Here is a 16,030-nt window from a genome sequence, read left to right on the forward strand (position 1 = left end):
TTGGCGCCTGTTTGTGTTTACTGTATGCAGGCACAACAACTGAAGACGTTTGGGTTTGGAGAAGTAGAAATAACTCACTTAAGGTTCCACAAGGTCAAATTATAAAATTATGAACATGGTCTTTTCTACACAACCTTCTGGGTGCACTGTTGGTTCTTCATAACTTCACCAGCTTCCTCAAGTCCTTTCTAAGGAAATGTAGTATTTCTTCCCGAAGATGCAAAGTGGTAGAAGATGTACTGAATAATAGTCTTGTGGCCATGACATATCTACAGGGTTTCAGGCTTTTATTCTTTATAGTCATATGCCTTGATCCAGGTCTTCAGCAGTGAAATGGATTTATGTACCTAATGGTGACTAAACTTGAGCTATTCCCTTTTAAAAGTTATACCACAGTAGTTAATATCCATGAGTCTAGCAGGAAACTAGGTACTGGAGTTCAAAGGAAAGCAGAGAGTGGTACTTTCAGAATCATAATGGATGGACCATTATGGTGATTTCTCTACTCTCTAAAGAAAGCCCAACAATAAATAACATGAAAAGTGGAATCATTAAGATCTATCCTGGTGGAACGAAGGAATACATATCTTTCGCTATGTTGTTATAATATTCTCACTCTTATGTATCTTGTCTGTAATACTTTATTCATGCTTCCTTCATTGTATTGAGTGAGATTTGAACCTCTATGGTAGGCACTGTACACTCATACATACATTCAAACGTATCTGCCTTTTAAAAAACAATATTGCTCTTAACCTTTTTTTCTGTGACCAGGTAGACTAGATAGCCTTAGAACGACTTCTTGTAGGCCACTACAGTATAGGATAACGGCAATAATCAGCACTGGAGTTAGAGTTCATTCCTATCATTAGTGTAGAGTCATAGAAATTGCTTTCCTGCAAATTTGGAGCCCTTATTTAACTGAGAAAACAGTATCTCTCAAGGTCATGGAGCTATTTATTGGCAGACACAACACACACTACTTTGATGTTTCAACACCTCCTAATTGAGCAGTTCTTGTCATCATGAAAATACCATTTGGCTGCTGAAGGTGAAGAAAGCATTGAGATAGGAGATAATCTGTTACACATACCTGAAGATCAGAATCTGTTGTGATTAGTGTAAATAAAGATAGAACCTGGGATAGAAATAGAGCTCTTGAGGACCTAAAATAGCCAGAGAGATAAAAAGTTGTTGTGGCCATACGAAAGGCTCTTCTGAACATTATCTTTAATTTCCTGATGAGCATCTATCACTAAAAGTTGGGTAACAACTTAGTTAGGTGTCGAGAGCATATTAAGGAGTTGTGATGTACTTAGCATCCACAGTATTTTCTATGTGCCAACCCTGAGCCTGTGATGAAGCCAACTCCTGTGGGAATGGGTGACATAAGGACAGAACCAGTAAGAAGTCAGATGTCAGCTGGTCCCGGGTTGGTGCAAGTCAGTGTTTCAAGAGACCTTTAGCAAGGAGTAGCTTGGTTTGTCTAAGGCCCTTGAAGTTCAGGCCAAGGTGCTCACGATGTTGAGAGTGGACCTTGTTGTGATATACCAAGTTGAATGCAATAGCAAACACATGGTATCTGCTCAGTTAATGCCGAGCGCAAGAGAACTGCAGTTGTAAAAATGAAATGAAGCCTTGGAGCTAGAGGCTAGCCCACACAGATAAAGCTGTGTCCACGCTGTATTTAGTGCACAGGTGATACTGTTTTCTCTTCTTATTTTTCTTGTGTTTAGTCCTGGGTTATTTTCATCCCTGAATCCCATGGTTTTGTATCACTTTGTGTCTCCAGAAACAATAAACAGCTCTCTATGGATACCTTTTCTTCCTTACATTCTGAAAATCCTGTTTCTTGCAGCAGCCCCCATTAGCGCCACACCATAGAGACTTCTTGTGTTCTCTTTGGACTAAGTGGCTGTCTTACTGCTGGTTCCTAAATGATCCAACCAGGACTTTGGAAAACGTTTGGTGGGAGCCCATCTTCAGTCATTTTGGAGTATGCATAACCATCAAAACAAGCCATCGTAATACTTAAGAGATCAAGTTTGAAATGGGACTACATGATTCTGAATCTCAAATTAGCCAATTAGTTGAGCTCTTTAGTCATGTAAACTCTCTGTGCTTTGGGGTCTTAATCTGTGAAAATGCAATGTTAATCTAACAATGGGCTAAGGGAAAGAAAAAAGTTATGCACATAATATGGCTGGACCTATGCCTGACCTATCAAAAGTAATATGTTAGCAGTGTATATTGTCATCAGTTGGCCCTGTCAGTCATGACAAGAACTTGCATCCTCTCAGGCCTTGGTAATGGGTCTCTTTACAGTTATGGAAAGGTGTGCCAAGTTGGGACATCATTTTTAATTGCTTTTCTTTATTTCTCTTTGATACCCCTCTGCCTGTCTTTTGGAGGGTGGATGTGAGATTTCAATAGTGTAGTATATGCCAAGAGCTCAGAATCTCAAATGTGTGTGTGATATCATAACAGAGAGAATCTATTCAGTCTCTGCTGGTCATTTTACTGTCTTGGGTTTTCAGTGACTCCACTTAGAAAATGCTTTCTGAACTGGCCCTTGTAAACATCTAAGGTGCAATATGACCACTCAGCAGTAACAGTTCTATCTTAAGTGTGCTTCTTTATTGAGGAAAGCAGAGGTTTTATTGGTGTCTATGTGCACGCCCCTCCTCCCCCGCCCCGATACGTCTCTACAAAGGCTGCACCCAGCTCATTTTAAATCAATTTGGAAAGGTAGTCAGAGGTTTGAGGAAATATCAGAAGTTATCCATGGGAGAGAAAGTGGAAGCAATAGCCTTGCCTTTTTATTTGGAGAGAAGAAATGATAAGACAGAGATGCGGGGCCATAACTTACACCAGGTTTTCTGCAGCGACTGGTGGGCTTTGTTACTGGAAGGCATCTACATTAGCATCCAGGGGACGTCACCAGTGTTGTCACGGAGCTCCTAGCAGGCTGAGTTCAGTGGCTGGGAAAGGAGGACACTGGCTGCCGCCTGCCCACCTGCAATCTGAACATTACTTGACTCCCCTTTCTCTCCCTTTGCCTTCTTCATCCTCTTGATTTTTTGTTTCTTTTTTCTTTCTTTCTTTTTTTTTTTTTTTTTTTTTTTTGAGACAGGGTTTCTCTGCAGCTTTAGAGCCTGTCCTGGAGCTAGCTCTTCTAGACCAGGCTGGCCTCGAACTCACAGAGATCCGCCTGCCTCTGCCTCCAGAGTGCTGGGATTAAAGGCGTGCGCCACCACCGCCCGGCCTCCTCTTGATATTTTTTACTTGTCATTTGACTAACAAAGACACAAGCAAGGAAGGGATAGAACCGCTGACAATTCTCCTGCTTCTTAACAGAAACCTGGAAATTTGCTTGGTGAGGGAAAAAAAATCTACTGGTTGAAATTAACTTAAAGGATTTAGCTTCAAATTTCACTACTCATGAATGGATAATCAAGAGTCAGCTACTATTTGGAAGAGGAAATTGATATGTGGTGTTTATGACAGGATGTGTGGAAGTGTGTTCGTGGGAATTTATTCTAAATATATTACAAGTTCATAGAACTCTCTCTCATATTTTTTGTGATGTAACCTGGTAGAATTGAAAGAAAATATTGTTCTATTAGTAGCAGTAAAATATAGATGACTCACACATAATCGGTAAGTTTCATATATATTTGAAAAATCATGAAATATTCTCCCATGCCCTGCCCACCCTCGCATGAGCCCCAGAATGACAATAAAAATAGTTTGAGAAATAAAATCTTCATTGTGAACCGATTTAGAACACTTAGAACTATTTGATTAATTCCTTTGAAAATTTCATGGGATTCAGTTAGAAGTAAAAGCTCCACAAATTCATCATCTGGTGCCTGTGGCTATCTTTCCATTTGTAAGAAGAATGTCTCTGTGTGTCAGTAGAGACTTGTAGGCACTGTTGTTTGCACCTCCAAATGTGACTACTTCTTCAGTCATATCACAGTGTGGTCATTAACCATCACTTGGACGTGAAGGAAGAGTGCTCCTCTCTTCATCATTCAGTATTCCTTGACTTTGTACTACAGACTGAGAGTGTATCAGTTGGAGGGGTGCAATTCCTGAAGTTTGCTCTTGGCTCGGGTCTTGGGCTCTTGTGTGTCTCTGAGCGTGATTAACTGCATTTTCATCTTAGGCCATGTGACTGAACTGTTTGAACCTGTTAACTTTCCATTTGGTGGCCATTTCAAGTCTTTAAATCTAGACGTTAGAATAGACTTTGAAGAGGACACTGAGGATGGGCAGAGTTGGCTCACTATTTACACGACTGGGCACATCCTCAAACTTCTGCCTATTTTGCAAAATGAGGCTGAGTTCATTTGAGCTTCGAAAGCATGAACCCAGGAAGTGCAGCGGAGGACGGCAGGTGCAGAAGTGACATGCCAAGAAAAGGGGAACCTCTGAAAAACTGAAAGAAAAAGATAGATTGTCTTCAGGAAGACAATATAATAAAACCGGAAAATAAAGAATAAGAGATCTAGTCTTAACAAGACAGATAACAAGAAAACCGGCCAGAAGTCTTTTACTGTTAAAAACCAAAAGCAGGGTGACAGTACCATGTCTAGCTCTCATCCCTTTGTTAGAACCAATAGTGACCAAAAGTGAACTTGCACCTTATGAGTTTCATTTCCAACATAGACAGAGATTGGGGCTCACAGCTCCTCCTCCTTGGTGTATAGTTTTCAAACATTTTAGTAGATGGCTATTAAAGAAAAAAAAGTCTCAAATTTGTAATGCTACATAGGATTTAAAAAGACAATAGATGGAGCTCTCTGCCATCCCATCAGGTGGACATTGGTTGTATGTCAGCTGTAAGCGCTGTATTGGGGTTACCTGGAGTTGTCTCTCCTACCATCGCGGCAAAACAGATCCTCCTTTCTGGGGGGAAAATGAGACATAACTAAGCTGCTGTTGCTGAGGCAAAATTCCTTACGGTGGATGGCAACAGACCCAGCCTCTCCTTATGGATGGTCTCGTCTCTACCCTAACACTGCATGGCAGGGTGTTTTACGTATAGGCAGTTCTGTGCTCATGCCGACCAGTATGGTGACCAGTGGTGGCTCTTGAGCTTCTGAAACGTGGTCGACATGACTGACAACTGAAAACTGTTTCGTTTTCAGTAAGTTCAGTTGAAATAACCCAGTTATAGTGACAACCATATCCGACAGCACTTTTCGAGACATTGTTGGGAAGCAATGAGTAAGTTTCAGGCAAAGTGTAAATTTTATGCATTTATTGAGTGCTTGTGATTGATTAGGGATTGTGATTGGCATGATTATCACTCATCATTATGGTAAGAATTGCCCCATTGGACAAGGAAAGCAAGCCCCTAGAGATAAATTGTTTTGTCATATCTTCACAATGAATTCTGAGAGTGGAAATTTGAACCCTGTGAGTCCAGTTCAGATCTGAGTAATTCCAAAACCTTCCAAGCCTATGCATATCTAGTCCAGAGGCTGGTTCTTCAAGTACATCTTCCTCTTCCTTATCTGTGTGCTCAGCTGACAATTTTACTTTAATTCGGTCCCGTAGAACTTAACATTGGCCATCTCATTCTTGTGAATGTACACACAGTCCTGCCTACGAGCTGTTCTTTCTTCTAGCTGAGACGCATGTCCTTGAAAGAGTGGAAGAACTAAGAGTCTACCTTGTTGTTGAGTGACGAGTTGGTCAGCTATGAGGCTTCAAAGGCCACGTGGAGGCCAGCAGACCCCAAAGCACATGTTCAACTCTCATCGTGTGTGAGTGTCTGGTGGTCTCAGTTGAGACCATGTGTGAAATCTCCCGAGATCTGAGCTCTGAGTGGGCATCTGTGGCACTACTTTAATGTGGTACTTTTCCATTCGTTGTGGATAGTACGCTAACACGCTGTAAGAATCTGGAACTCTCCTGCTGTTTCTGCTATTGCCTCACGCGGTTTCAGCTATTACAGTTCCCTTTGAAAATTACATGTGCTCATTGCACTTGCACAGTCACGAGTGGGTGGTAACACGAAGGGGCAGTGATGACCTTCTATACAATATGGTGACCACCGACCCTTATTTTACATGGTCTGAAGCTATTTCTCTCTGCTCTTCTGAGTTATAGTTCCCTTGCAGGAAGCACATTGCTTATCATAGGCATGGTCTTACCATAAGCGTGCCTTGCAATATGCAAATAAAACTGGTATAGATGAAAAAAAAAGACTAATGGGATCCCCCAAGACTTTTCTGTAAGCTATCACTAAAGTCAAACTCAAGTTGATAGTTAAGAATGTCTTATCCTACACAGAGACAACAAAAACAGACCTCTGGGTTGTGTTGTTTTCATATTTATATATGCATGAATACATGTATACATTTTCTTGCATACGCATGTATGTACACGTGGCTATAATAAAGAGTATCAGTTGGAAAGTAGGAGCATGGGGGGGTCTGGAGGGAGAAAAGGGAAAGAGGAAAATAATGTCATTTTATTATAATTTAAAATATATGAAAATAAATGAAATGTGGAAATAAAGAATGTCTCATCTTCAAGAAGAAAGAATTGGGGACTGGAGAGTTGGCTCTGCAGTTAAGAGCACGAGTGGCTCCTTCAGAGGACCCAGTTCAACTTCCAGCACCCACAGGGCAGCTCACAACTGTCTGTAACTCTAGTTCCGGGAAATCCGACACCCTCACACAGATACATATGCAGGCAAACCACCACAGCACATAAAATAAAAGTAAATCATTAAAAAAATTTAAAAGAGAAGGAAAAATTGGTTTTAATAGAGACTTTGATGCGCAGTTCTACTTTCTTACCTTGTTGTTGCTTAGCAGATTTTTAATGGGGAAAAGGCAAACTTTTCCAAATTGCATTTGTAGGCTTAATAAAAATCATGACAAGACCTGAACACAGTGGTTGATAATTTTTTTTACATGTTCACAGTGTGTCAGGACCCAGTCTAGTTGTTTTACATCCAAAGCACCATTTCCTTGGCTCAAGCTTGCAGAGTAGGTCCCGTGGCTCCCACTGTAGAGGGAGGAACCTGGAGACAGAGAGGTAAGGAATGGAAATGCTGAAGCTCCCGATGAGACTCCGCACACTTCACCAAGTCACCTCTCCCCCCCATCTTCAACTGGAGTGTATTGTTGGTACCGCCGCACCCCACCATTATAAACGTTAGAAGAATGAGATTGTGAACTTCTACCACAAAAACTGCTCTGCAGAGATCCCAAGCAATCTAACCTTTTTATGTTTAAATTCTCCTGAAGGAAATCCATAGGCCAAGAGAGGGAAAGGTAGGGAACACACTCCCTCCACTCGGCTTGTGGGTGGGCATTCCTGCTTGATCCTTTTTTATAATGTCAGAAGAACTTATATCATTTTCTTGGTGGCTCGAAAGGGTCATTGGGTGCAGCAAATGTGCCTACTGTAGGTCTCAAATTAGAATAGAAATTCTCCCCCCCTCCCTTCGGTCTTTTGAGACAGGTAGCCCTGATTGTCCTGGAACTCACTCTGTAGACCAGGCCGGCTAGCCTTGAACTCAGAGATCCACCTGCCTCTGACTCCTCAGTACTGGGATTAAAGGTGTGTGCCATCTCCACATGGCTACGATAGAAAGTCTATCTGTAAAATAAAATTATTTTTGTACTTCCATCAATCTGTGGTTTAGTGTTATCTAGACAATTTTGTTAAGCTTACGGCTTCTGTGATTTTACTTTAAATTCAGAATTATGATGGGGAAGATGGTGATACTAACCTTTGATGCAAAATATATTATTAATTTTCCAGGAGGCTTCTTCTCAACAAATGATTTGAGTGGAAGGGTGATGCCCTGTTGGCTCCAGCCAACATTCCCGGATCCAATTTGGCAATATTTCACACTTCCTTCCCTTTATGGGGAAGGTCAGAGTCCAGTGTCCATTCTGATCTAGGTTGTCTTTCTAGGGGAGTATGAGCCTTTGTTTCTCGTGATAGTTTCCTTTTCTTCTTATTGGGGTCACTTAAATATATTGCAATGAGGTTAGAGTTTTCCTTTCAAATTGGGCTGAATTTTTTTTACCTGATTTTCTGATATATCTTGTTAAAAACAATTCCAGTTAAGTAAGTAATCTTACTGTAGACCTTGAAAAATAATAAGGTGGCACATATATGAGGACTTATTGGAAATAATATTATAAAACAATTTATGGAAAATGCCACATACACCACTTTGAACTGAGAAACTGACAATATAATCAAGTAAAGTAGAAACAGTAGAGCAGCCACTGACTGTCATTGTCACTGAAATTTGAAATATTAAAGGTAGTGTGAACATTATTATTGCTATTTATGAAAATATCCTCTCTTACCTTCAGTACAATTTTAAATGACAGTGTCTATCAAATGATGAAAAATAAAGAATAATAACTAATTAATTATGTAGCTCTAACAAATTCCACATATTGAAACAGTTCCTTGAACTTCCACGTTGAATTTTCTGAACGTTAAAAACTCATGCTTTCATGGGCGGGGGCTGGCATGTGGCTGGGTGGTAGACTGTTTCCTGAGGATGTTCCACAGCTTCTGTTCCACCTCCAGCACCTACATCAGTCAACTATTAGTAAATGAATAAAGTGTGGCAAGTTGAAGCAAATACATTCATTGGTCTCTTCAACTTTCCAAAAACATATCTATGCGGAATTCACTTAAATCAACAAAAATAAAGACCATTTGCCTTAAAGTGACATTTAAGGTGAGAAAAACACAGCATCTAAAAGGAAAATGAGTGGCAGGCATCTAAGTTGCTCTCTAAATGACTTTGTGTTATGGAAGATACACAGAAATTACCCTGAAAGAGCATAAGATGTGCTCTTTCTCTAGTTAACAGGAATTTTCACCTTGTATTAAGAATCCCCACTTGGTGTGCTGGCACCACACCAAGAGCCTTGAATCTCAGCACTTAGAAGGCAGAGGCAGGCAGATATCTGTGTTTTCAAGGCCAGCTGTTCTATATACCGGATCCCAGGACAACCAGGACTGCATAGAGAAACGCTGTCTCAAAAAGTCCAGAACAACAACCAGAGTCTCCAGTTGACTATAGCGTTAGGAAATCATAATTACACATTGGAGTGTGTGCTGAAATATTTTTATCTTGTGGATGCTCTTTCACAAGCGGGCAGTATTGAAGAATTTGCCTAAACAATCTTACCCTTAGGTATTCTAATTTATTCATAATTCAGAGTCAAAGTAGCTTTCTTTAATAGAACTAAAATAATGATAGAAATTCTTATCTTTTCCCAAATGTCTGAAATAATTTCACAGGGCGGAGAACCATGTTAATATGATCAAATGGTATTGATAATTCTATTGTTCATGCTTAAGAGTAGTGGTGGTAGAGTAGTTACTAAAATTAAGCTATAAATTATCTTCCAAGACCTAATTCCTGTACACAGGTAGAAGAATAGTATGAAAAGGCCAGTTTTTCCTGGTAACTATGTATTGATTTCTGAAACATGGAAAACAATGTAGAGTACATTCAGCTTACATCAGGACTCATAGGCCAGCTGCATGTCAGGCTGAGGCATATGAATATACCATAGCCGTGGTGTGCAGGCACATTCTGGCATTTGCACATGGTGATTTAGTGATCGCTTTGCCCTTTTCCTGGAAGGTATCGTTCTCTCGCCCTTTTACCTCCACTTGGGCCCTTTCTGAATCAGCGGTAGCACCCCACCTGTTTGTTGGCTGTCTTGTTCCCAGGAAAGACCCAGGCTGGACCCCTTCCCTATAGTTCACTCTTTGTTTCTTAAAGACACTTCAGGAATGATGTGGGGCTTCCTCCAGCCCCTTATTATGAACACAGTAGAAACAGAAATAAATTACCGTCCATACATTTAAGGGTTAGAGAAAAATTACAAACTGAAAAACTATGAAAAATGGGTCTTAAATCCCTCTGGGACTCAGGGTGAAAACATGCTTGCTGCCCGCAGCATGAGCGGCTCTTTCTGGTGTGGTTTGTTTTGTTTAACATCCAGGACCTCCAGACTTTCAAGGGCGTGTGGAGCATTTATTTGATGTATGGATACAGATGCACACTTCCCACATCTGTCTCTGTGGACCTAGCCTTTGTGAAATCCTAAACCTGGAATTAATACTCATGCTTTATGAGTCATGGATGTTCTGAGAGAATTATATAATTCTAATTTCTAGGGTGTTTGATATACGTGGCAAAAAATGGAATTTTTTTTTTGTAATCCTGCCACAGCCTTTTGGTTGGTGAATTTCCTCTCTCTCACTGTGACCTGTGAATATCAGTGTAGGCTCACTGCCAAGTCTGTGAGCTGCTGCCTGCTTCAAAATGGAGGCAGGAAGGTATCCATTTTCATCAAGAGGATGAGCCGTTCGGTCTTTCCAACCATCTGGAGAGGAACTTTTAGAGCAAAGGAAAATGGGAATTAAAAACGAAGAAAAAAAAGATTATATTTAGCAGAAAAGGCAAGGGAGAGAACCAATTAAAGTTAAACTATACCTTATGAATTTATGCTTTGCTGTGATGCTGCCTGCTTCAAGGAAACATAAACAAGAAAACATGAGGGCTATTTTTGTAAGGCTCTGGCTCCCCAAGTCTCAGGAGGGTTCATAAACGAATGTTAAGTAAATTAAGTTTTTGGCACACTTTTAAAGTTTATTGTACACACAAATATAATAAGCACTTGAAAAAAGAGAGAGAGCCCCTCTTCCTGTGTACACACTGGTTGTTGGTGGTCCTTCTGTTGGTCCAGGCTCTTAATGGCCTTTTTTCATGCATCTTTGCAGACACTGTGTGGATGGAATAGTCCGATGTGTGTGTGTGTGTGTGTGTGTGTGTGTGTGTGTGTGTGTGTATCACTCATTCCTAGTTCGTGTTCATTCTCTCTCCTTCCTTCCTCACTCTTTTCCTCCTTTTGCCTACCTCTTCCCTCCCTCCTGCACTGCAAGTGAAATTTTTAATTGAAAGGTAGAGGTTTGGTCTATCTTTGGGAGAGACTGTGTGCAGGACTTGCTGTGTTGCCCTTAACACGCTCGTGGGCCATCTGTGTTTTAAAGCAAAAGGAATCTGTAGACAGGGGCTACTCCGGCCTGCAGAGTGTGTTTACCACTAGACATGGTTTGTGGTGTTCTTGCCTGGACTGGAAAATCTCATACCTGATGGTTTTATGTTAACACAAATATACAGAGCTTTTTCCTGCTATATCCAAAGGAGGCAGTGCTTCTCGGATTGGATCAGGTTTAGACTCGTACAGCATCCAAATTTTATGTTTTGTGCCAGCTTCTCATCAAATCATGGATGCAGAGATACTTGGATCCACATAGAAAGTCGAACTCATGTGGTTCTCTTTCCCTAGGTCTACGCTCCTTCAGCAAGCACTGCCGACTACAATAGGGACTCGCCAGGCTATCCTTCCTCCAAACCAGCGGCCAGCACTTTCCCTAGCTCCTTCTTCATGCAAGGTAAGGTCCTTCTTTGCCTGCTGGAAAACCCATTAGTGTTATACACAGGGCAAAAGAAATGGAATCATAGACAAGGGTTTCGGAGGGCAGGGGTAGAGGTGTTTCCCCTCTTAGGAATTGAATTCCATACCTAATTAAGTCAAATGGTTTTTCTTTTGCATTAAAGTCCTTTGACCTCGAATGGGTTAAAAATAAATTGCTTTGTCCCACATAAAGCAAATGCCTTGCTGGTCTTTCAGGATTGTTGGCCTTCAGTATCTCTGCCATCTCCCAAACATATGTGTGTTTTGGTATATCTCATCCAGCTCAGGGTATGTTTTGGAGATGTTGTACTTAGCCAAGAGGAAAAAGATTCCCCTTAGGTCTAGCCGTCTATAATGTTTTTAACCATTTACTAATGTGTAAGTGAGAATAAGGGTTCCATTTAAGAATGAAGTGACCCATTGAAACATGGGATGTTATACAACGTGACATACTAATTTATTTAAGGTAAAAGAGAATTTTGAATTCCATGTACAAGGAATACATGGCAGGGACATTTTAGCTTCACCATGGATAATGACTATGTGTTCTTTTAATTATCCACTGTATTTAATTTTTTTTTTATTTATTATGTATACAATATTCTGTCTGTGTGTATGTCTGCAGGCCAGAAGAGGGCGCCGGACCTCATTACAGATGGTTGTGAGCCACCATGTGGTTGCTGGGGATTGAACTCAGGACCTTTGGAAGAGCAGGCAATGTTCTTAGCCACTGAGCCATCTCTCCAGCCCTGCATTTAATTTTTTTAAAAAAGCAATTAGTTACATATCCCCTGAGCTTACACTGTTGCCTCTGGTCACATCGCTCCTCCCTACTAGTTGAAAAAGACTGGGATCATCAAAATGACACCAGCTACTTCATAAATGGTCTCTTAAGAGGAAGGAGCTATGGATTCCATGCTGGCCATATCTAAGATACTTAAAACTATGATGGCCTTAGTCCCAAGATACCCTGAGGTTAGAGGTGCAATACACAACTCTAACTCCTTCTACCCGGATGTGTGTGCTGTACTTGGGTATACGTCGGCACAGTAAAGGGACACTGCTGTACACACACACTGCTCTACTACTGCCATAACACACTTGGGGCAGTAATACCAAGGGACCGAGCGGTCTGGTGCCTCACTAAGATTACAGAGGGCACACTCGAAACTACTGCGATGAGAAGAGACTCATCTTTCTCTTTCATGTTAGCTCCTCCTTCAGACTGCTGGTTTGCATGTGAAGTTCTCCAGAAAGTCTATAAAACAGAATGTAGCGGGTCCCTTGGGATCAGGGAGAATTTGTTCCACACATTACTGAGCTCATGCTTTCCTCTGTCTTTGTGACCTGACCTAGGTGTAACTCTCAAAGGGCCAGTGGCTAATCACTTGAGTATATTCTGTGCCATGACAGTGGGCTTATTGCCTTCAGCTACAAACCATGGGAGAAAGTGTCCTACGGATGCTGCCCATTCAGGGACTTTTTATGTCAAAAAATCAGGTTTTCATTAAGAAAATAGACCGAAGAATAAAATCCCTCTATGTGTTTGAGAAACGGGTTGTCTTGAATGGTGCACATAGCAAAGAGACCAGGTAGATTAAAGCAGTAAGTTCCTTTCCACAGCACACCCCATAAACTATGGGGAACAGATTTGTTTTTCTGCATATGAATACTCAAAAAAAAATCTTCAGTTGACATTTATGATGAGCACAATTAATTTGCACACATCTAATTCTATTCTTTCAAAACAACATTATGCCAAGATCATGGGATGTGATAAATATTAATTTACTCTGAAAAGCATAATTTATGTAAAATACATATTTTTATAAGTCTGCGTGGAGTAGCGTACGCTGTGTTAACAATCCTAAGTGTATTGCCACACCATGCATCGCACTGTCAGGATATTTCAGGAAAACGCTTATTTAGTGATATGTATTCCTAATTCATTTGTCAAATGCGCATGCTGTTTAAAGTGTTAGTGGTCTTGAACTTCATATTTAAGCTTAAGGTGATATTTAATCTTCGGTATTCCATGCGAAATCTAAAGTATATGCAGTGTTAACCTTGGGTCAGAGGCGTTCTCACGGGGGATAGTTCTTGCTTGGATGAGACAGGTCCTGAGTTTGGGTCCTTAACGCCCATATAGATGGCAGATGCCTCTGACTCATGCAGCCCTAGGGAGGCAGAGACAGGTGCATCCCTGCAGCTTGCTGAGCATCCAGCCATCCATACTAGAAAGCTCCAGGCCCAGTAGGAGACATTTTCTCAAAAGAATGACTACTGGCCTTCACATGCATGAACATATATTTTTGCACCTACACATGTCTGCATACATATGAATACATGCACACATATACACACACACCCTCCAAAACCAGTTCACTTTTTGAAGTGACTGAGTTACCACATGGTGATCACAGAAACAGTGGCTTGATATTTCTGTCTCACTCACATCAGTCCCTTCTGGGTTTGGGTTAGGGTCAGGATTAGGTGCAATGCGATCCTATCAGGGCTTGGGCGAATATGTGGTTTTGCAAATGCATAATGGGGAGGGTTGTCATGGGCATATTTTAAATTTACCATTGTAAACTCTTATTTTCACCTCTACTTTCCATCTTTTGGTTACATGCCCACAGCTGTCAAAATTGCAGATAGAAGTTTGCTTACATGGGTCTTAAAGATAGAAGTCTACCATCTCTCCCTTTGTGCTCTGCAACCAGAGTCGTTCTGAAATTCTAACTTCAGAGTTTAAATATTCAGTGGAAAAAAAACCCACAACTTTATGAAATAAAATATCAGATGAAATTTGCCTGGTTTAAAAAGACTGTGGTTACGTACATGTTATTGTCAAAATGAGCCTGTTTTCAGCAGGGCATACCTGTATACATTCAGCATGAAGCTGCTGTCTTGGATTATATCCAATTCTTAATCATTTCTGTTCAGTTACTGAGGAAAGGGGAAGGTTGGGTGGATTAGCAGTGGTTCAGGCTGTTTCTGGCCCTTGCATTTGTTTGAGAAATCAAAATGAAACAATTGCAATCTATATAACCACAGGACTGGGCAGGGGGGAGGAATCATTAAGCTTGCCTCTATTCTCCCATTAATATGAAAGATTACCTGCACACTAGAAGAGACTTTAATATGATATCTCTGTATGATTTTCAAAGTCCTTTACCTCACCTATTTATGAAATCCAGAGTCTGTTCATTTTTTGTATCTATACTAAGGCATGCATATACTCACATTGCACCTGAAGATTTAAGATAGCTACATACATACATACCAAATTCCAAAATGACCTAGGACTGAAAAACATCTCCCCCACTGACTGTAAGATAATTCCCACATCAATTCTCCATGTTGCTCCTGGCACAGAAATGAAATCCAACCTTCTAAATCTGGGTTGTTCTTTTCCAGTAGTCATTGCGGTGTAGTCTCCTAAAATTTGCAGCCCTGCCAGTTCTGTAATGTCTCAACTATTTTATGTTCACCTCCAAGTTTGGGAACCGTTTAACTTTTTAGATGACTTTCACAAAAGCAGTGGTCAGGGATTTCTTCCAGCACAAAACACCTTGCTGACGTGATACAATTCTGCACAGAACCATGTTCCGTTCTTTTCCAGTTGAATTTTTACTGAGAACACTAACTTAAAATGTTTCTGTTTGTTTGACAATATAAAAAGTCATCGGGGGGGGGGGCGACAGATAGTGATGACTATCATATGATGTCATCAGAAAAGCAAGACAAAGATGAATACACAACAGGAGGTTATTTTCAAGTATATGAAGAAACCCTATTCTAAAAGGCAAGGCTGAATGCCTCCGCAGAGCCATGGTTTTCTTTGTCCTTTCCAGATGGCCATCACAGCAGTGACCCTTGGAGCTCCTCCAGTGGAATGAATCAGCCTGGCTATGGAGGGATGCTGGGCAATTCCTCTCATATTCCGCAGTCTAGCAGCTACTGCAGCCTGCATCCCCATGAACGTTTGGTAAGGAAGGCTCGCGGGGATGGGGTGAGCACCCGCCAGCTTCTGAGTCTCCTCTCTGTGTGTATGCCAGGACCGTGCAAAGACGCAAAAATAGCTCATGCCTCTTATTCTTAGAGTTTTATTGTTTCAGGGATCAAAGGCCCCACAGACGCGGATCACCTCTGTAAACCTTGTGGAGCTTCTTTGTCATTGTCCTTTGTTTATTGTATTTTGTTCTGTTTTCTTTATGGCGATGTCAGCTTCCTTTGGTTGATAAACACAGTGTTTTTGAGTTCCGGGCTTCAGCAATGGCAGCTCCTTGCCTTTTTTACTGTCTAAAATTCTGGAGAACGCTCGGCTAAGGGTGGGGTGGGAAAGATTTGAGATCACAGGGATTTCTATGTCAGCGGTGACCTTTTGTGACCTACTATATGGAAAGGGTTTATGTTTTCTATGTAGTCTCTTTGGGAATAGGAAGCTGTGGAATTTCCAAGTTCATTGGATTTTTAATTTTAGTTCCACACAAGTGCCATGCGTGTTCTGTTTTGCTGAACAGCCCTGTGAA

The 16,030-nt window shown here is 41.0% G+C and overlaps 1 protein-coding gene across 13 annotated transcripts in view; it reads left to right on the forward strand.

The window, feature by feature from the left end:
- Tcf4 (transcription factor 4) overlaps positions 1 to 16,030 on the forward strand; it is a 348,878-nt gene that overhangs the window by 281,009 nt on the left and 51,839 nt on the right. For all 13 annotated transcript variants that reach the window (XM_038330326.1, XM_038330325.1, XM_038330329.1 and 10 more), the window contains 2 exons: positions 11,367 to 11,472; positions 15,353 to 15,486. In XM_038330326.1, coding sequence (XP_038186254.1) covers positions 11,367 to 11,472; positions 15,353 to 15,486 — 240 coding nt within the window. The remainder of the gene's footprint in view (positions 1 to 11,366; positions 11,473 to 15,352; positions 15,487 to 16,030) is intronic.

This window comes from Arvicola amphibius, chromosome 5 (assembly GCF_903992535.2).
Source record: "Arvicola amphibius chromosome 5, mArvAmp1.2, whole genome shotgun sequence".
NCBI classification, from domain to species: Eukaryota; Metazoa; Chordata; class Mammalia; order Rodentia; family Cricetidae; genus Arvicola; species Arvicola amphibius.